Consider the following 23,504-nt stretch of genomic DNA (forward strand, 5'->3'; position numbering starts at 1 on the left):
TAACATACAATGAGAAACAGATAGAAGAAGTGGACAGTGTTAAATTCTTGAGATTACAGATTGATAATAAATTCAACTGGGAGGAGCACAACAGGACTGGTAAAGCGTCTTAACAAATCTCTATTTGCAATGCGAATTGTGTCAGACATAGGTGATATAAAAATGAAAAAGCTGGCATACTATGCTTACTTTCTTCCATAATGTCATATGGGATTATTTTTTTGGGGTAATTCATCAAGCCAAGCTAAAGTTTACAGGGCACAAAAACGTGCAGTAAGAGTTGCACGAGGTGTGAACTCAAGAACATCCTGCAGAAGCCTGTCTAGGGAACTGGGGATACTAACTACTGCTTCCCAATACCCTTATTCCTTAATGAAATTTGTCATTAAAAAGATATCACTTTTGCAAACCAACTGCTCAGTTCATGGAATCAATACTATAAATAAGAAAAACCTTCACAAGGATTTAAAGTCACTGGCTCTTGTACAAAAAGGTGTGCATTATTCACTACATCGAGCGAGGTGGCGCAGTGGTTAGACACTGGACTCGCATTTGGGAGGACGACGGTTCAATCCCGCGTCCGGCCATCCTGATTTAGGTTTTCCGTGATTTTCCTAAATCGCTCCAGACAAATGCCGGGATGGTTCCTTTCAAAGGGCACGGCCGATTTCCTCTCCATCCTGCTCCCATCCGATGAGACCGATGACCTCGCTGTCTGGTCTCCTTCACCAAACCAACCAACCAATCTTATTCAGGAACACACATCTTCAATAACTTGCCAGCAGCTATAAAAATCTTAACAACCAATGAGATTCCGTTTAAGAGAAGCCTAAAGGATTTATTGGTGGCCAACTCATATTATTACACATACACACACACACACACACACACACACATATATATATATATATATATATATATATATATATATATATATATAACTTCTGCACAATTTCAGTGCAGTAATGTGTTCATTGTAAATAAGTATTATAGCAGTTCTATTACATGTTTATTACCTTATAAATGAAAAAATACTTTTTTATTTTAAATTCAGCACATTGGTGTTTATAAAATGATTCTTAATTCAGCACATTGGTCTTTTTAAAATGATTCTTTCATATAGTTTTCATTAAAAATGGCTATCATGCCACTTGGAGCCTGTGGAAGGTACATCCTGGAGGACCTCCTCACTACAGATCAATTGGAATGAAAGTAAATCTAATCTAATCTGATAATACTAGAGACATCAGATTACTAAGTTTGAATAGTAAACAAACTGGTAATGGCAAAAGCAAAAAGCATGTGAAATGCTGGCCTTCTACAGTAAGAGAATATTTTATGAACAGAAAAACATGTGAAACTTGTGAAATGTAGAAGATTACACTCGGTGCATTGAATGGCAAATGAAATGACACTGAATCGAATCAGAAAGAAGAAGCTGTGTGGCATAACTTGAGTAATAGAAGATATAGGGTTTACAGGACAAATCTTGAGTAATCAAGTTCGGTAATGGACACACATAACACACACACACACACACACACACACACACACACATATATATATATATATATATATATATATATATATATATATATATATATATATATATATGGTAGTTACAATTAAAGCACAGTATACATGGAAGAATCCTGGAGATACTATAAGGTATCAGATACATTATATAATGGTAAGACAGAGATTTAGGAATCAGGTTTTAAATTATAGCACATTTCCAGGGGCAGATGTGGACTCTGACCACAATCTATTGGTTATGACCTGTAGATTAAAACTGAAGAAACTGCAAAAAGGTGGGAATTTAAGGACATGGGATCTGGATAAGCTGAAAGAAACAGAGGTTGCACAGAGTTTCAAGGAGAGCATAAGGAAACAATTGACAGAAATTGGGGAAAGAAACACAGTAGAAGAAGAATGGGTAGCTCTGAGGGATGAAGTAGTAAAGGCAGGAGAGGATAAAGTAGGTAAAAGACGAGGGCTAGTAGAAATCCTTGGGTAACAGAAGAAATATTGAATTTAATTGATGAAAGGAGAAAATATAAAAATGCTGTAAATGAAGCAGGCAAAAAGGAATACAAACGTCTCAAAAATGAGATCGACAGGAAGTGCAAAATGGCTAAGCAGGGATGGCTAGAGGACAAATGTAAGGATGTAGAGGCTTATCTCACTAGGGGTAAGATAGATACTGCCTACAGGAAAATCAAGGAGACCTGTGGAGATAAGAGAACAACTTGTATGAACATCAAGAGCTCAGATGGAAACCCAGTTCTGAGCAAAGAAGGGAAAGCAGAAAGGTGGAAGGAGTATATAGAGGGTTTATACAAGGGCGATGTACTTGAGGACAATATTATGGAAATGGAAGAAGAAGTAGATGAAGACGAAATGGGAGATACGATACTCCGTGAAGACTTTGACAGAGCTCTGAAAGACCTGAGTCGAAACAAGGCCCCGGGAGTAGACAACATTCCATTAGAACTACTGACGGCCTTGGGAGAGCCAGTCCTGACAAAACTCTACCAGCTGGTGGACAAGACGTATGAGACAGGCGAAACACCCTCAGACTTCAAGAAGAATATAATAATTCCAATCCCAAAGAAAGCAGGTGCTGACAGATGTGAAAATTACCGAACTATCAGTTTAATAAGTCACAGCTGCAAAATACTAACGCGAATTCTTTACAGACGAATGGATAAACTGGTAGATGCGGACCTCGGGGAGGATCAGTTTGGATTCCGTAGAAATGTTGGAACAGGTGAGGCAATACTGACCTTACGACTTGGAAGAAAAATTAAGAAAAGGCAAACCTTCCTTTTTTAGCATTTGTAGACTTAGAGAAAGCTTTTGACAATGTTGACTGGAATACTCTCTTTCAAATTCTGAAAGTGGCAGGGGTAAAATACAGGGAGCGAAAGGCTATTTACAATTTGTACAGAAACCAGATGGCAGTTATTAGAGTCGAGGAGCATGAAAGGGAAGCAGTGGTTGGGAAAGGAGTGAGACAGGGTTGTAGTCTATCCCCTATGTTATTCAATCTGTATATTGAGCAAGCAGTAAAGGAAACAAAAGAAACATTTGGAGTAGGTATTAAAATTCATGGAGAAGAAGTAAAAACTTTGAGGTTCGCCGATGACATTGTAATTCTGTCAGAGACGGCAAAGGACTTGGAAGAGCAGTTGAACGGAATGGACAGTGTCTTGAAAGGAGGATATAAGATGAACATCAACAAAAGCAAAACGAGGATAATGGAATGTAGTCGAATTAAGTTGGGTGATGCTGAGGGAATTAGATTAGGAAATGAGACACTTAAAGTAGTAAAGGAGTTTTGCTATTTAGGAATTAAAATAACTGATGATGGTCGAAGTAGAGAGGATATAAAATGTAGACTGGCAATGGCCAGGAAAGCGTTTCTGAAGAAGAGAAAGTTGTTAACATCGAATATAGATTTATGTATCAGGAAGTCGTTTCTGAAAGTATTTTTATAGAGTTTAGCCATGTAACATGGACGATAACTAGTTTGGACAAGAAGAGAATAGAAGCTTTCGAAATGTGGTGGTATAGAAGAATGCTGAAGATAAGGTGGATATATCACGTAACTAATGAGGAGGTATTGAATAGGGTTGGGGAGAAGAGAAGTTTGTGGCACAACTTGACTAGAAGAAGGAATCGGTTAGTAGGACATGTTTTGAGGCATCAAGAGATCACAAATTTAGCATTGGAGGGCAGCGTGGAGGATAGAAATCATAGAGGGAGACCAAGAGATGAATACACTAAGCAGATTCAGAAGGATGTGGGTTGCAGTAGGTACTGGCAGATGAAGAACCTTGCACAGGATAGAGTAGCATGGAGAGCTGCATCAAACCAGTCTCAGGACTGAAAACAACAACAATAATAACAACAACAAGGAAAACGGAAACACATCAATGTTAACTCACAATATAGAGTGGTCATGATCATTGAAGAACATTGTGACAGAAAATAAACCGTTGCGATGTCGCCACAGAACTGAATCTCGCAACGGATCGATGACCACCTCTGGGAGGATCAGTTTGGATTCCGTATAAATGTTGGAACCCGTGAGGCAGTACTGACCTTACGACTTATCTTAGAAGAAAGATTAAGAAAAGGCAAACCTACGTTTCTAGGATTTGTAGATCTGGAGAAAGCTTTTGACAATGTTGACTGGAATACTCTCTTTCAAATTCTGAAGGTGGCAGGGGTAAAATACAGGGAGCGAAAGGCTATTTACAATTTGTACAGAAACCAGATGGCAGTCATAAGAGTCGAGGGGCATGAAAGGGAAGCAGTGGTGGGGAAAGGAGTGAGACAGGGTTGTAGCCTCTCCCCGATGTTATTCAATCTGTATATTAAGCAAACAGTAAAGGAAATGAAAGAAAAGTTCGGAGTAGGTATTAAAATCCATGGAGAAGAAATAAAAACTTTGAGGTTCCTCGATGACATTGTAATTCTGTCAGAGAGAGCATAGGACCTGGAAGAGCAGTTGAACGGAATGGACAGTGTCTTGAAAGGAGGATATAAGATGAGCATCAACAAAAGCAAAATGAGGATAATGGAATCTAGTCAAATTATATCGGGTGATGCTCAGGGAATTAGATTAGGAAATGAGACACTTAAAGTAGTAAAGGTGTTTTGCTATTTAGGAATTAAAATACCTGATGATGGTCGAAGTAGAGAGGATATAAAATGTAGACTGGCAATGGCAAGGAAAACGTTTCTGAAGAAGAGAAATTTGTTAACATCGAATATAGATTTATGTATCAGGAAGTCGTTTCTGAAAGTATTTGTATAGAGTGTAGCCATGTATGGAAGTGAAACATGGACGATAACTAGTTTGGACAAGAAGAGAATAGAAGCTTTCGAAATGTGGTGCTACAGAAGAATGGTGAAGATAAGGTGGATAGATCACGTAGCTAATGATGAGGTACTGAATAGGATTGGGGAGAAGAGAAGTTGTGGCACAACTTGACTAGCATAGGAGGGCACCGTGGAGGGTAAAAATCGTAGAGGGAGACCAAGAGATGAATACACTAAGCAGATTCAGAAGGATGTAGGCTGCAGTAGGTACTGGGAGATAAAGAAGCTTGCAGAGGACAGAGTAGCATGGAGAGCTGTATCAAACCAGTCTCAGGACTGAAGAGAACAACAACACTCACAGAGGTCCAGTGTTGGCTATAATTACCATATGGCAACCACACGTGGTAGTTATTCTAGAGCGTTAATGTAGAACCGATTTACGCTGATGAAAAAATTGTTCCAATTTTGGCCACCAGGTGCTATTCTGGAGCTTTGACTGCAAGAATAATCTATAGAAATGTTTCCATTAAGAATGGGACGTCGAAAGGTCAAACAAGTGAGAAAAGAAAAATTTTAATTTTATTGTCATCCGCTTCTTACACAATTATCTCAATGTGAGCATGGATGATGTCGACGAGATGTTGTACAGGGCCAGTATTGCACCTGATGGCCAAAATTGGAACTATTTTTCGGTGTAAATCTGTTCCACATTAGCATGTGTACAAGTTTCACTTCTTTACAGTACGTACAGCCCACACTGGACCTCAGTTCTTAGCCATACTTTAATCAAAAGTGAGTTGGGGGAGGTACGGAGTTTGTAAAAATTGTAGAGGGTGAGCAGAGCTTGACTACAGTGAACAGATTCAAAAAGGTGTTTCTTGCACTTGCTACACAGAGACGAAGAGGCTTAAACAGAGTGGACTGGCGCGAAAAGGCGTATCGAGCCAGTCTCCGGATAGAGACAACAAATCCGTACTGCTGATCACCCGGATAGAGATAACAAATCTATACTGCTGATCACATGCAGCATGCCAGTCTTGCTGTAGTCCTGTTGTGTGGTTGCAGAGCTGCGGTCTGGAGCGGCGCGCCTGCGGGTGGACACGAGCCAGCAGTTCCAGCAGATGCTGGGCTTTGGCGGCGGCATGACGGACTCCACCGCCTTCAACATCAGGGCGCTCAGCTCGGCAACCCAGCAGCACCTGCTCAGGTAGGGCCAACCTCGCCTAACAGGACTACTTCTCTCGCTTTTAACACACACAGTGTGTCCCAGTTCCGTTCGGAGTGCTTGTCTGAAGTTCCAAACTGCAATGCTATCTCGTGGCGAGATGCGGCAGTACGATCCTTGGAGTCTAGAAAACAACTGTGCAGAAAGTCTACTGCAGCTAGCATCCTGGCCGCTAATGTAGCAGTGCATCACTGACACTCATAGGAAAATGGCAGTGAGGCAACATCATGTTTTTTGAGTTCTCCAGTGTTTGAGGCCGAGGATTCGTCGAAAGCGACTCGAACACCGAAAGGCAGGTTCCTAATTGCTCCTCCACGACGACGTAGCAGACCACAGGGAGAAGACTGTGCACGAGATTTTGGCCAGCAAATGGATCACACTTCTGGATTACCCACCGTATTCGCCGGATCTGGCCCGAGCCGACTTCTGGTTGTTCCACAAATTGAAGTTGGCAATGAAGCGATCCCGTTACGACGCAATTAAAGACTTCCAAGAACATTCTATTGCAGTAGTAAATGCAACTCCAAAAAAGGACCACAGTGACAGTTTCAAAACACTTTTAAAACGATCTCAGCTGTGCTTTGACTCAAGGGGAGACTATCTTCAATAAATACGGCAATTTTGCGAAAATAATCCATAACTGTTATTTTTAAAAGCCACAGTCCTAACGGAAGTGTGACGCATTGTGTATTACGCAACAGCAAACACTCAGGTGCCAGTTAGAATGACAGGAAAATCATATTTACACCAGCAATTAAAAGAAACATAGGTGTGTCGACGCAAATCATGGCACACTGTCGCTTCACCTCCATTTATTCACAGCGCAATACGTAAGAATCCATATTCTTATCTTAGCATTGATATATCTTTTAAGGCCAGCGGAGATGCGGAACATAATTGCCACATCCCTTGCGGAACGTAAGGATAGTCTTACGACTTATTCAACTCAGTCAAAATGGCAAATATTCGTTGCACGAATATGGAACTGGAATCGCCGTGATCTGAAAGAACTACGCTATGATTTCATTTTAGTTTTATTTGCGCCGATAAATTATTAATACGTTACAGTTTACGAAAATGCACTTTTTGACAACGTTACCGAATTTCCGACGTGTTGAAAACTTTTATGTTATTGAAGTTAGGTGTACACATTATGCAAACGAAATCTCATCACTTTTTCATCTACTACAGACTGGAACACTTTCAGAATTTCCTAATACGAGACATTTTCAGTAAAAAGTGACGCGGAACGGTCCACTCTTGCGTCCCTCGTGCTAAGTCGTCGCCCGTTTCGTTTCTTTACAAGAAACAGATGGCTAGGTTTATAAATTCTGATCCGGCTGCTTATTTCTAGCAGAATAAAAAATATTTATTTGTGATTATTATGGTGAGAAAACATGTCGTATTAAGAACGATACGAGAAAGCATATCTCATTATTGCAGCTATTATATTGTTAAGAGCGATATTTATAACGTGTAATATTTCTGTCTCGGCTGACCTCACATGCCAATACCCACGCCAGCAGAGCGACTTGGAACTTTTCCACTCGTAATTTTTAACGAACTTCTTTCTGAGATTGTTTAGTACCACACAACAAATACCACAAACAACAAATGAAATGAATCCTGAGAGCATAAAAAAGACATGAAGCAAAATCAAAGGAATTCAGTGCCTTCCGCTTAGGGCTCCCCCCCCCCTCCCCCCACAACTTCCCCTACCGCTGCTTCCTTCGTACCTGTCAATCCCAAAGTAAGTTTAAATAGATAATACGTTCGGTGTCCCTTGTAAACTGCACCTTCACTTTTTCGTGAAGGTCTAAAATAGTCTGTCCTATGAAACTATAATTTTTTTCGGGCGCACATAATAGTTTAAGCTGGTACCTTTCATATGTCAGTACTGTAGATGATTTCCTTTGAGTTCCTTCTCTTACCTCTAATAGTCCAGGAAAATTGGGAATAATGAGGGAAAATTTATAAAGTTTTCAATCTTTGGGGAAACACTCTTCGGGGATAAGAAGTAAAAAACAGAAAAGTTCCCTTCCCTATCGGGGGAGCTTTCCAGACTTCACGAAAAACGGTTCATTTAATGAAGTTATCTATATGACAGAAAATAATTCTGGTGAAATCTACTGTGAGATGGTCAAATGCATTTTTAAGCAAGGTAATTAGTTTATGCGTGCTAAAATCCGTAGGTAAAAAAAGTGAAATTTCTTTTAAAACAGCCGTTCATTTATACAGAACAATTTTGCTTTATAGTCTTTTACTTGAGACTTATGCAACTTAAATTATTAGAATGAAAATCGTTTTTCTTGAACATTACGAATTACTGTATGACCTATCAACAAATACTTTTGTTGTAGTATATTTAAAATCACATGTACATCATGTAGACAACGAAAATACCACTATACCTATCAAACAAATAAATTCTTGTAAATAGTTTTTTTTACATAAAACAGTTATCTAAATCTTCTGTCAAACCACTGCGAGGCACATTAGTGCAGCTTTGTCCACGACAGTTTTTGCACATTCTTGTGCAATGTAGATCAGCCTTCACACATCCGCACTTTCTTTCGCAGCCTTGAGTACAGACGCATGAAATCAGTATCAAATGGACATTCCATGTGAGTCGGGGAGAGGGATGAGTTTGATTCCCTCCAGCTTCAGTTTCTGGGATCCTAGCTGTTCCTCATCCATAGCTGGACTTGTAGGTAAATTCGCTAAGAGTGGAGGGGCAGTGCATCAGTAGTGGGTGGCAAACGAGAGTATGGCAGCATTGTTTGCCTGACCCACAAGCACATTAAAACATTTAAATTGAATGGCTTTTAAGTTATCATCAGGACACTCTACTATTTTTGTGTAGTGAGAAAGTATAAATTTCTCTCCTGCTTTTGCAATGGTATCAGGAGAGGAAGTAGGATCATTGAATACCTGGTGAATATTGTGAAGTTGTGGATACCGGTTGAATAGTTGGAAGGCTTGCAGCTTTCCATTCCAAAACAGGGCTAAAGTGCTGTCGCAATCACTTACTGCATGAAGAAACAGTATTTAATTCTTGCATTCATGAACGAGTGAGACCTGTAATACCCTGTTCTGATGCTACCTTCTTCATCAGGATTATGTCTGTGTGATCTGGAGCAAGGGCGATAAGTAGCCCGAGGAGATCTCCATCTTGACCCTCTCTAATCACTTGCAGGTAAAATTTTGAGGCATTTCTTGCTTTTGTAACAATTTAAACATCTGAATCGGCATACAAATTCCTGGCTTTAGAACCAAAACTGTCTCATTTTAGCACAAGCTGTGTAATAAACATTCCCTTATTGCTGAGGTTACTAAGAAAGGCAGAATGCGATTCAACGCATAACGTATCGTCATTAAATAAAATTTTTCGTGAGGTCCACTTCATTGTTCGTCTTTGCCGTTCAATAGTTTTTATGTTCAGGGAGCTTTCAGAATATCTGTCAAATACAACAGCAACATCATCTTTGTAATGTCTCTGAATATAGGCTAATAAGGTTTTATAAATGTCACCAAAAGTTCCATTCTCGGGCCACACGACGTGGTGGATAAGATACCCTCCATCTATAACAAAGAACTTCGATTCCTTATTTTCAACATTCATTTCAGGTGCTTGATTGGGAAAGATTGTACAGCGACGACTATTTTTTGTTTTCCTCATCAATCCACTGCGGTCAAACAGAGATATTGGTACATCCGATAATTCGTATGTGAAGGAATCCTTTAAACCATCAGATCAATGAAACGTGCACAGTATTCTCTGAAATAGCTGCATTGTATCTACTTAAGTTATTTTTTTTTCAAGCCTAACAGTTGACGTGCACATTGTCATAGCCATGCTGGATCGCTTAAGATACAGAGAAACAAATTTTGGCGAGACAGTAACTATCGTTCGAAGATCTTCTTCACAGACAGAAAAAGCTTTGTAGCAGTTTACTTCCTGAGAAGCTACCAATCCAGATCCTTATACGCAAATGGAGCATGTTGTTGCAACCATAGCAGAAATGTTCTGCAAATTTTGTCGTCAGTTTCTATTCTCCCACTCCTCAGTTGGACATGCTGATCACTCGAAACCGAATGTAAATCGCAGAACTATTGCATAGCTTCACATATGTGATGGACTATTGGTATACCGCAAATCCATCGGTTCAACACACTATCGGTGAAACCTCTTCCGTGTGAAACACCTCCAACACTCTTCAGGTTCTTCATAAGCGTTTGTTCTATCGTCATGTCGGTCCATAGTTCACATCAGTACTTATCAGAGCGTCGAACCGTGAAGAATCTGTCTTTGGTGAATTTATCGAACTCAGCGGGTTTCATGGTTTCTTTTAGTTTTTCCATGTCCCTTGCATAAGGAAAGTGTCCAGTTGCATGGAATACTGGGAGCTTAGCTCTCACACATTCTGTATGGAGCTCCCAATTCCCCGTACGCTCTGCTTGGATGAAATGCGATGCCAAAATGACAAGATGAATGTATTGTATCCATAACTGGGAAGTTTTCCCTCTTTGCTTAATATCATTCACTATGTTCACAAAGTTATTTTTCAGGTCTTCAACACTTGAACTTTTTCTAAATCGCCGAAAGATGCACCGTTTCCACTCTCATCAGAAATACAGTCTTTAATATGTAGCTTCTCTTCCTCTACGACTGCCATTTCCTCCAGTATTATGGCGGAAATAGCACAAATGACTGCAGAGTGAGCCTGAATCGCCATCGTGTGTATTCACGACCAGAAAGTACATGGGGAGCACAAGCTGCAGCATATACAGTCTCCAAAAGTTGCGAGAGTCCACTGTCTCTCATTAAGAATCCTATCTCTCCTTGAACCGTGAATTTACTTTCAACACTTTTTCTTAAGAATTTACTTTATTTACTTGTGATTCAACAAGAACATTAACACATTTAATCACACTATGTGAACATGGAAGTAGTTGCCAGGGAGTAACTGATGAAATCAAAATGAAATTGCCTTCAACAAATGGGAATTTTATTCCTAAAGGCTTTTTTTTAGAAACAGATTTAAAATTATAAGCAAAAAGCACACTCTAAATATCAAGTTACAATTTATTCAGAGGCAGAAAGAAACAAATTTTTGAGTGTATGAGCTTTAGGGCTTATAACATTGCCACCGGACGGAGTGGCCGAGCGGTTCTAGGCGCTACAGTCTGGAACCGCGCGACCGCAACGGTCGCAAGTTCGAATCCTGCCTTTGGCATGGATGTGTGTGATGTCCTTAGGTTAGTTAGGTTTAAGTAGTTCTAAGTTCTAGGGGACTGATGACCTCAGATGTTAAGTCACATAGTGCTCAGAGCCATTTGAACCATTTTCTTCAGAACCTTGCCTCTCCCTTTTGACACAGCCGTAGTCACGTCCGGTCACAACAACCTCTGTAAGACGACACAGGTGCAAATCTGCAACACACCAGATTACCTTAAAGTAAAAGTTTTAACAATTCATACAAGCACACGAACTATGCACCCCGTAGGAGGGATGGAAATGGTACAAAACACTAAAATTAAAAGATTAACTCGCCATAGAAGGTGCAACTTGATTTTAACTTCTAAGAAAAGTGGAAGGATGGCAACTTTATATACTAAAATGACCATTTAAATAAAACCCCATGAAATGCAATCTTACATAAAATTATATGAGGTTGGCCAAACATGCTCTACAGTAGACATATACCGCCTCTCAATATGATAGGTAAGATAAAAACATATTTCAGGAATTAGGCCGTTACACTTCAAGCAATAAATTCGTTATCACCCCGAATCCGACAAACATGACAGAGGCAGCTATTAACGTACGGCAGATTGATAGGGAAATTACCGAACAACCCGAACCGCAGTTTGCTCTAACCCGCCGCTACTCCACAAGGGAAAAACATACCACCAAATTCATAAATAACCACCTTCCCGTGGGTGGGCAAACGAAGAATAATGGTGGGACGACCCCAAAACAAAGCTGCTGGTGACCTCACCAAGAAAACAAGTAGAATTTAACAAGTAAATGAGACAACATATCTCCAATCACTTAACTTCTAATAAACTGCGACATCTGGCAAAGATCAGGCCCAGCACCCCCAAAACGCTCTCCCGAACCGTCCGCTGCCAGCCGCTTCAACGGACGCAGGAAGGCGCGCCGATCTCCCGTCTCACGGCGTCGCAGCTCCCACCGGCCAGACCGATTTCATGGCTTGACTCCTGTTGCTCTCGTGTCGGCCGCGAAGCCACTACCTCTCGCTATACGCCGCGGATCGCTGGACTCACGTGGCGACCTCACATACGCCGACTTTCAAGGTGGACAAGTCATCTCGTGTCCCAGTGCGCGACCGACCAAGCGATCGATCCAACCGCCAATGGCCATTGCCTGAGCAACTCGAGCAGACAGGCGGCCTAACGCGCAGACTCAGATGCAGGAACTCAGCCCCCGACCGGGCGACCACTCGCTGAGTTCTCTCACTGCGCCACAAATTCGGACGAGAGACTGACTCCAGACTCACCCAGACTGACACAGACTCAGACTGAGCGACTGACGAATGGCGAGCTCATAGCGCCCCTTAAATGCACGTGGACAGGCAACCTTTCCCCTTTCCCACCAGAGAGAGACACCAAAGCTGCGACTGCCACGGCGGCGCTACCGCCAGAAACGGAGGGCGACCGCTTCACACTACGCGCTGCGGCGCGCTCTTCAAAACAGCAAATTTTACCACCGCTCACTCCTAGAAAAGACATTGTCAAGTGAAATCCTCCTAATCGAAAGACTACATTAGCGAGTAGCTCATTCCCTCCATTAGCCCTCACTGCAACAATCTTTAGGTTTCATGCCGAGTTGTTGATCAAACATCACGATACATGTTTGCTGTGTGGTCTTCTGGTCTTCTTACTCTCGGTGGTCATTAGTAAAAGCAGTTGAAATAGTGTTATAATATGTGGGCGGGTTGTTAACGAATGGAAGCGCTACTTAATTTGATTGCGTATAAGGTTCTCCAATTGTGATTTTCTACATAAAACGTTGTCATACAGGAATAGAAAGCTGTAAAATCTTTCCCATCATCCAAGTAAAATCGTGATTGGTAGACACTGTTGGTTTTGTGAATGTTGTTCTGAGTAGACATTTTGCACAACAATTTCTTCAATTCCAACTCTATTCTGCTTCTGGAGTGTTAGAAGACTAATTTTTTGGGCATTTGCTGTTTCAGTAGAGCTCGCCATTACAAAGAGTTTCGTGACTTTTTGATGTTCTATCGCTCTCCCTGGAGTCACATACCTGATTCCAGCCACAGCATGGATTGTACCTTTGCCCGTCATTGTTGCAATTTTGAAGTCAACAATATCGGAAACGAACTGTGACAACGAATCATTTGAAATATTTGGTTTCCAGAACTCAACGGCAGAAGCCTCAAATACAGCCAGAGTGCTATATGAAGGGCAGAAACCCACATTCAAGACAATTCTAACAATTTGTTTTGATCCCACTTTACAAAACAAGTACTCTGAAAGACCAAGTTACAGGGGTGAGAGTAAATGAACAAGGACTGGTAGCTGCCACAATCGCATGGGATATTGCTGCACATTTTTTTAAAGAGAATTGTTCACTAGCTTTCTTTTTTTTGACAAAACCACTCCCTTCACAAATTCGTGTAAGGTGTCAGAAACCATAACTTCGGCATTCTCTGTCAGAACATTGATATCTGGATAATCGGCAATACTGCAAGGAGTCAATCTTATAGCTTCACAGATCATAGCTGCTGCTGCTTCTATTATTCTCTTTCTCTCATCTTTTTCGTTAACAGCTCGTTCATTGCACCATCGATTCAAGGGTTTGTGGCTACTGCCACGAAAACATACAACGGGGGTATTTTTTGGCGTTGTGGCAAACAAGACTCCATCACCAAAGTGTTCAGTCCGTTTATTTGTCAGAGATTTTATAATCATTGTCTCTCCTTCTGGGAGACATTCATTAACTTTCTGCAACAAATCGAGCAGTGAAAATTAACATTCCTCTGAACTATTTATAAATTTGCATAAATCTTGAATAGCGGTATCTTGAGGGCGGTCTCTCTTTCGAACAGAAGAGGGGTTCGACACTAATTTATCATAGCAATCTTGATGATAAAGGGCTTCTGCAGCTCCTAAACACAAGATGCCGTTAATGCGTTCGGCAACCTTTCTGCCGAAATCATCTGCTTTCTCAAGCAGCGAATGTTTCAAAGTTAAAGAGCGAACTTCAAACAGTCCACGTGGTTTTTTCCCACCTCTATGTCACACTTTCGGCACATAGGAAACAATCTTTTTAGAAACCGAATAGATAAGAGGAAGCGAATCTCAATCTTTTATCATCTGCTTGTGCAACATTCTGATTAATTAGTTTTCTTATATTACGTTACTTAATACACTCCTGGAAATGGAGAAAAGAACACATTGACACCGGTGTGTCAGACCCACCATACTTGCTCCGGACACTGCGAGAGGGCTGTACAAGCAATGATCACACGCACGGCACAGCGGACACACCAGGAACCGCGGTGTTGGCCGTCGAATGGCGCTAGCTGCGCAGCATTTGTGCACCGCCGCCGTCAGTGTCAGCCAGTTTGCCGTGGCATACGGAGCTCCATCGCAGTCTTTAACACTGGTAGCATGCCGCGACACCGTGGACGTGAACCGTATGTGCAGTTGACGGACTTTGAGTGAGGGCGTATAGTGGGCATGCGGGAGGCCAGGTGGACGTACCGCCGAACTGCTCAACACGTGGGGCGTGAGGTCTCCACAGTACATCGATGTTGTCGCCAGTGGTCGGCGGAAGGTGCATGTGTCCGTCGACCTGGGACCGGACCGCAGCGACGTACGGATGCACGCCAAGACCGTAGGATCCTACGCAGTGCCGTAGGGGACCGCACCGCCACTTCCCAGCAAATTAGGGACACTGTTGCTCCTGGAGTATCGGCGAGGACCATTCGCAACCGTCTCCATGAAGCTGGGCTACGGTCCCGCACACCGTTAGGCCGTCTTCCGCTCACGCCCCAACATCGTGCAGCCCGCCTCCAGTGGTGTCGCGTCAGGCGTGAACGGAGGGACGAATGGAGACGTGTCGTCTTCAGCGATGAGAGTCGCTTCTGCCTTGGTGCCAATGATGGTCGTATGCGTGTTTGCCGCCGTGCAGGTAAGCGCCACAATCAGGACTGCATACGATCGAGGCACACAGGGCCAACATCCTGCATCATGGTGTGGGGAGCGATCTCCTACACTGGCCGTACACCTCTGGTGATCGTCGAGGGGACACTGAATAGTGCACGGTACATCCAAACCGTCATCGAACCCATCGTTCTACCATTCCTAGACCGGCAAGGGAACTTGCTGTTCCAACAGGACAATGCACGTCCGCATGTATCCCGTGCCACCCAACGTGCTCTAGAAGGTGTAAGTCAACTACCCTGGCCAGCAAGATCTCTGGATCTGTCCCCCATTGAGCATGTTTGGGACACGATGAAGCGTCGTCTCACGCGGTCTGCACGCCCAGCACGAACGCTGGTCCAACTGAGGCGCCAGGTGGAAATGGCATGGCAAGCCGTTCCACAGGACTACATCCAGCATCTCTACGACCGTCTCCATGGGAGAATAGCAGCCTGCATTGCTGCGAAAGGTGGATATACACTGTACTAGTGCCGACATTGTTCATGCTCTGTCGCCTGTGTCTGTGTGCCTGTGGTTCTGTCAGTGTGATCATGTGATGTATCTGACCCCAGGAATGTCTCAATAAAGTTTCCCCTTCCTGGGACAATGAATTCACGGTGTTCTTATTTCAATTTCCAGGAGTGTATATTCACGTCGACATATCTTATGAACTTGAATCAGTCCAGCGTTCTGTAGAAGATTATGAGTACCATCCTTCTGTTCCTCGCTGACACGTTTCAGAATTTTCGAGCCCTTCATCACAATTGATATCTCTCCTTCCGAAACAGATTCGCGACTAATAAAATAGATAGTAGGGTACAGCATTATTGTTTTCTCAGTCCAGAGAAAAGAAATGAGACTAAGAACAAGCCCTTCATAGCACCACAAAGTGATGAATAATGTCAGAAAAACAGAGCTCTCTGGCGCTACTTTGATAGTTCACAACATTAACTCAGCTGAATTGGACTCTGGGTAGGAAGAAATGCCACCGACAGTAGTGGTGCGGGAGCGCTGAGTGAAGGGGAAGGAGAACGGGACTTGACGTTTTCATTGTGGGCACTTCCTCCTGGTACAACAGTACTGATCGCAGATGGAATATCATCAAGTAGAATATATAGGCAACGAAATATTTCCATGCACGTGATTACGCTTTTCATTTAAATATTTTGCTAAGCAACAAAGACTGCGAACCATTAGGCCTACATTAACAGAATGCTATTCCAATTCTTATACCTCAAATACCATTCGTAGAAATAAAAAGATCTTTTACGTGTACAATTCTGCGAGAAATGTATTTAGTCTACTAATAAGAGCTCTGTTCGAAAACTGAGCGCTTTTGCCTACAAATTTAAAAAATCGTACAAATTGAGTTTAGGAGGGGATAAAATGGGGACGCGCCTTCCCGACCAAGGGGAACTTTTCTGTTCCTTTTTACTATACCCCACATGAGTATTTTCCAGAAGTTTCAAAACATTATAAATTTTTCCCCCATTTTCTGATTTTCTTACTAATTTGTCTGGGGTATAAGTCCACACAGCGCGCCAGAGCTCCAGTAATTCTATTGTGTGATTACAGAGTTGCAGTCCAGGACATAGTTGACATTTCCTTTAACTATTCTAAAATTGCTACCAAATAGGAGAGAATGCCATAAATGGAAGAGTAAAAATAGCCCGCAGCAGCTTTCATGTACCAAATAAAGTTTACAGAACCTAACTTCTGATGTGTCTGCGTAGTAAACTTTGTGTATATTACCAGTTATGCCTTTTGCCAATGAGTCAGGAACTTTACATACAGCTGTCATTCAAAACCGAGGGCTGCTCAGTGAAAAGTAGCAAGATGCACGATTTGATTCACCAAGAGACACGAGAAAAAAGCAAATAGATGAGGGAGCAAATTGCATTGGAAGAGATTGTTTTGAGTGTAATGCAAATGAAAGAGAGGTGGACAGGAAGTCTAGCCAGGTGAATCGGTGTCAGATGGACCAAGAAAATGGTTTACTGCTTTACAGGAGATAAAAATTTAGACGGCAATCTAATGGAAGCTGCATATATCACATCACAAAGATACCGAAGCCACATCCATTCATATCGCCGACGATGATAACGCATGGAGAAGACTAGAGGCGACTTTTGTCCAGCAGTGTATGTCATCTAGCTGGTGATCATGATGATGATGGAGTCGAGAAATATCGGAGCGTAAAAAATGAGACTACAGTTTATTTTTTAAACTTATCTAGTCATGACGAAACCATAATCAAACCATTTTTTGTTTCAACCTTCAGAAATTTAAGTTTTACCACAGACGATAGTTATTGCCTGGTTGTGAACCTCAGCTGTAGCATGGAACGCATTTAAAATGTGAGTAGCGGCTGGTCGTCATAAATGTTTGAGGGCGTCATTTAAGACATAGTTTGATGAAATTACAATGACCCTGATGAACTAAAACATTATGACCACCTACTTAATGGCGTGTTTGTTCACTTTTGGAACGCAATACAGCAGCGATTCTGCCCGACATGGCTTCGACATGTCGTTGGCAGATTTTTCGGAGGTATGTGACACCTGGTGTCTACGCCATTACTGTAAACTACGCGCTCGTGGCTTTTAGATATTGAACTGGGGTCCGATAGTGTCTACGATATATTCCATCGGGTTCTTATGAGGCGCATTTGTTGGCCAGGACACTAACGTGGATTCAATTTCATGTACCTCGAACACTGTAGGACTGTTCTGGGCGTGTAGCAGCTAGAGCTATTCTGCTGAATCATGACATCGCCGTTGGGAAACACATCAAGCGTGAAGGCACGCAGGTGGCCGCAGTAATTTACACGTAGTCCACATCTGTCATGCTGCCCCACTGCTTATCCTAGTAGGACTAACGACCTGGTGTAACGAAATTCATCTGTCCAGGCGACATATTTCCAATCTCTGTGATCACGTGCTCACGGGAATCGTCATTGACGATGTCCTTGAATCAACAAGGGAACACACAGGCATCGCCTGTTGCGGAGCCACGTGTTTAACAATGTGCGCTGAACGGTGTATTCCGAAACACGTAACGCCTGCAACAGTGTTGTTCTCTGTCGTCAGCTCTGCCAAAGAACGGCGCCTATTCTTCTTTACCTACGGGCAGTCATCTGACCTCGATTTTCTGTGATGATGCATGGAGGTCCGCAAAGTAAGTCGCCTACTCGTGGTTTCACTGACTTTCAGTCACTTTCCTTAGATGTCCACTGCGGTGTCAAGCGAACAACGGATCAGCTTCGCCGTTCCAGAAATGATCGTTCCCATGTGTGGGGCCATAAAAATATGCCCTTTGCCAGCGTCGTTAACGTCAGTGGTTTATGTCAAATTGTGACTCGTACAGTAGCTAGAAAAATTCACCGTTCGTCTTTGCTCAGGTTATAAGGCTTATATATTTTTCTTACCTTGTCACTTGCTCGCTGCATTGACCATATAACAAATGAAACTGAGACACCCTCCGCTTTTTAGCCTCTTGGGTTGCTGTTGAAATGTCATGTGCCTTTGTGGGCTCAGTCAAATCCGAGGTCGTTCATAATGTTGAAATGCTTTTATTGTTGCATACAGGGTGATTTTTCCCACAGTATACAAGCTCTAAGGACTGACCGATGAGAGAATATGGAACAAAAAAGGGCTATGAACTTATGTCCGAAAATGCATGATTTCCATGCTAGAGATCGTTTATTCAATCATTCACTGATACTGAGACTGCAGTTTAATACGCACTGTACCATGCAGCCAAGGTTACAATATGTGTTGAAAATGGTTTCGATGCTCTTAGACGCATGAGTGTACGTACTATAGCATTTTCTGTCTCACACGTTCAAATCGGCCAGGCTGTATCCGAATAGTGTCTAAGACAGCATGAATATCCTTAACATCGTTTTGTTGCAGGATTCTCGAACATATTCTCAGTTGGAATATAACGAAGTTCCTTGGGACAGAGAAGTTGCTGTCCATGAAACAGCACGGCTTTAGAAAGCATCGCTCCTGCGAAACGCAACTCGCCCTCTTTTCACATGATATCTTGCGAACCATGCCTGAAGGGTATCAGGCGGATGCCATATTCCTTGACTTCCGGAAAGCGTTTGACTCGGTGCCCCACTGCAGACTCCTAACTAAGGTACGAGTATTTGGGATTGGTTCCCAAATACGTGAGTGGCTCGAAGACTTCTTAAGTAATAGAACCCAGTACGTTGTCCTCGATGGTGAGGGTATCATCTGGAGCGCCCCAGGGAAGTGTGGTAGGTCCGCTGTTGTTTTCTATCTACATAAATGATCTTTTGGATAGGGTGGATAGCAATGTGCAGCTGTTTGCTGATGATGCTGTGGTGTACGGTAAAGTGTCGTCGTGGAGTGACTGTAGGAGGATACAAGATGACTTGGACAGGATTTGTGATTGGTGTAAAGAATGGTAGCTAACTCTAAATATAGATGAATGTAAATTAATTCAGATGAATAGGAAAAAGAATCCCATAATGTTTGAATACTCCATTAGTAGTGTAGCGCTTGACACAGCCACGTCGATTAAATATTGGGGCGTAACTTTGCAGAGCGATATGAAGTGGGACAAGCATGTAATGGCAGTAGTGGGGAAGGCGGATAGTCGTCTTCGGTTCATTGGTAGAATTTTGGGAAGATGTGGTTCATCTGTGAAGGAGACCGCTTATAAAACACTAATACGACCTATTATTGAGTATTGCTCGAGAGTTTGGGATCCCTATCAGGTCGGATTGAGGGAGGACGTAGAAGCAATTCAGAGGCGGGCTGCTAGATTTGTTACTGGTAGGTTTGATCATCAAGCGAGTGTTACGGAAATGTTTCGGGAACTCGGGTGTGTCTCTGGAGGAAAGAAGGCGTTCTTTTCGTGAATCGCTACTGAGGAAATTTAGAGAACTAGCATTTTAGGCTGGCTGCAGTACAATTTTAGTGCCGCAACTTATATTTCGCGAAAAGACCACAAGATAAGAGAGATAAGGGCTCGTACAGAGACATATAGGCAGTCATTAGATGGGGGTTCTGCATACTATCCCACAGATGACTGTTATGAAAATTCAAGGTACCACTCAGCTTAAAGGTGCATTGCACAGCATTGTGACTTGATAGTCAGTTAGTGTGTAACAGTCCAAGCAGTAGGTCGTGAATGGACGATGAGACTTACCAAAGCAGAAAAAGCTGACATGCTCATGGTGTATGGGGAACGTAGGAAGAATGCAGTTTCTTCTTGTACTGCATATATGGCAAGATATTCCAATAGTCGTCAAGCATCTTGGCAATTATTTATCCACTTCTTCAACCTGCTCCACAAGGAATGGTTGTGTAACATCTAGACAACGTAATAGAAGGAAACAAGTGACGGCAGAGGAGGGGAAACGAATGTTCTTTCTGCTGTTGCAGTTGGTCTACACCTTAGATCCCATGCAGTCGCACTGTAAGTAGGCTGTTTAGGTTTTTATGTTGGTAACGCCACGTAGCGCTCTGTATGAAAATCACTGACTGTGCTGTGTGCAGTCTGTGACTGATTTGCATTGTTGGAATATTTGCTATTGTAGTGTTGGGCAGTTGGATCTGAGCAGCGCGTAGCGTCGCGCAGTTAGAGGTGAGCCATATATATAATGACTTTTGAACACTTTTAAGGTTAATACATTGTTTGTTCTCTACCTAAATCTTTCATTTGCTAACTATGCCTATCAGTAGTTAGTGCCTTCAGTAGTTAGAATCTTTATTTAGCTGGCAGTATTGGCGCTCGCTGTATTGCAGTAGTTCGAGTAACCAAGATTTTTGTGAGGTAAGTGATTCATGAAAGGTATAGATTATTGTTACTCAGGGCCATTCTTTTGTGGGGATTATTGAAAGTCAGATTGCGTTGCGCTAAAACTATTATGTGTCAGTTTAGTGATGATCAGAATAAATAAAGAGAGAAATGTCTGAGTACGTTTAGTGTTGCTCAGCTGTTTGAAAATCAAATAACGTAAGAGGTTTACCAGCACAGCAATTCATAAAATTTTCTAAGGGGATGTTTCAGCACGAGAAAGTGACACGAGTCAGGCACGTGCCCTGCTTATTCTCCACCGAAGTAGGTTCCATCTTTACACATCTCTCTCTATCAAGAGGTGCATGGAAATGATTATGAGAATTGTGTTAACTTCTGTACATGGGCATTACGACAGGATACTCCATATATATCATTTGTCTTGTTTAGAGATGAAGCTACATTTACCAATCATGGCCAGGTAAACCATCAAGACATGTACTATTGGTCTGTTGACAGTCCCCATTGGCTTCGTCAGATGGAACGTCAGAGTCAATGGAGTGTAAACATTGGTATCGGATAATGTAACATCATCTCATACTCCCGTTTTCATAGATGGAACACTGAATGTGAGCAAGTATTGCAGGGTCTTAGTAGGCAATCTGCCATGGATGCTAGAAGACGTTCCTCTGCAGATTACGAGGAATGTTTTGTACCACCAAGGTGTCTGTCCAGCTTATAGCGCATGAATTGCTACAGCATGCCTTCACGAATTGTTTCCACATCGTTGGATTGGACACAGAGGATCTGTACCTCAGCTGGCCCATTCCCCCCGATTTGACGACTGTAGACTTTTCTCTGTGTGGAAAGATGAAAGGCGCAGTCTAAAAGTAAATAGCAACAATATATTACTACATCCTGCTCGAACGTCTGCACTGAAATATTAGCACATGTATATCAGTCGTTCCATACCAGGCTGGAAGCATGTATTGTCACTGCTAGTGGTGATTTTGAACACCACGTGTGATGGTCAATTGTCTCATTACTGATCAGAATCCACATAACTAGAGTAGGCATTTATGTTGTTTTTTAGTGTGTGGTAGCACACATGTGGCGGTGTGGAAACTTACCAAAATACGATACCTCATAAACGACTTGCACTAGAATCCTGCAACAAACACCACTACCATTCTAATTTACCCTACATTTAGCTTTATTTGAATAGGCATTGTTGAATTTAATAAGTGTATGTTTGCACAGTAAACACAGTTTCAAAATACTATTACAATCTCTTGATTGGCTAACAATACAAGCCCCTGACTACAATCCATTCTATGAAAACGGCACATCAATAACACTTTCAATTTCTGCACGTTTTAGGTTATTCACTCTGTGTTTACCATGAGTTTGTTTGTTTGTTTGTTTGTGTTTGTGTGTGTTTGTGTGTGTGTGTGTGTGTGTGTGTGTGTGTGTGTGTGTGCGTGTGTGTCGTGTATTGCCTGTCAAATTTGGCTGTAGGTTTAAAGTGACATTTATTTAATAAGATTTCTAAATCCATGTACAACAATTTTAACATACCTCTTAGTTGTAAAAATTGTTATCAATGCAGTAGCACTATGGGTCAATAAAGGCGTATGTCTCCATACATTTTGTCCCCCTCTGCCATGTGCTCTTCTTAAGAACCTTAAGCCATTCTTTCTTCTGTAATGTTTCTCCAGTGTTGTTTGTTGCTGACTCAAGCGTGTGTGGATTAAGATTGGTTTGTGACTGTCCCTATTCTCCCTCCTTTCCTTTCCCATCAGCCGTTAAATGAATCGCTTGTTTCTTTGATGAACTTTTGTTTTTACACCTTTGACTGTTGTTTTTAACGTTCCTTATAAATATTTATTTCTATTATTTTCTTTAATTTTCGGAATACTGTTTTTGGACACACGTTTGAGTGAAACGTCCTTAGAAATGTTTGCCCGTATTTACAGAGCCATAAGATGTGGGAAATAGGCAAATGGGGTATCAAATTTACCATAGTTAGGTCTGGTTTTGCAAAGAAAGATTCAATTACTTTAAATTAATGTGAGTAATTACGAAAATCTTATATAGTAAGTTAAACAAAAATTTTGGCCGAATTTTAATAGACAAATGAAGACAGGGAAATGGAAAAATGAGTTATCAAACTGAGGGATGTGAGGTCTAGTTTGGAAAAGAATACTTTATTGTTTGAAAGTAATCAGGGTAACAAAGAATAAATTAATTACTGATGTGAGAGAAAACTGAAATGTTTCACGAACAGCTGCTGCTACACTCCTGGAAATTGAAATAAGAACACCGTGAATTCATTGTCCCAGGAAGGGGAAACTTTATTGACACATTCCTGGGGTCAGATACATCACATGATCACACGGACAGAACCACAGGCACATAGACGCAGGCAACAGAGCATGCACAATGTCGGCACTAGTACAGTGTATATCCACCTTCCGCAGCA

General features: G+C 42.0%; 1 protein-coding gene across 1 annotated transcript in view; it reads left to right on the forward strand.

Moving 5' to 3' along the window:
- The window catches only part of LOC126334545 (lysosomal acid glucosylceramidase-like), a 144,016-nt gene that overhangs the window by 67,392 nt on the left and 53,120 nt on the right, over window positions 1-23,504 (forward strand). The window contains exon 3 of the mRNA XM_049996910.1: window positions 5,896-6,037. Coding sequence (XP_049852867.1) covers window positions 5,896-6,037 — 142 coding nt within the window. The remainder of the gene's footprint in view (window positions 1-5,895; window positions 6,038-23,504) is intronic.

Source organism: Schistocerca gregaria, chromosome 2, assembly GCF_023897955.1.
Source record: "Schistocerca gregaria isolate iqSchGreg1 chromosome 2, iqSchGreg1.2, whole genome shotgun sequence".
In the NCBI taxonomy this organism is placed as follows: Eukaryota; Metazoa; Arthropoda; class Insecta; order Orthoptera; family Acrididae; genus Schistocerca; species Schistocerca gregaria.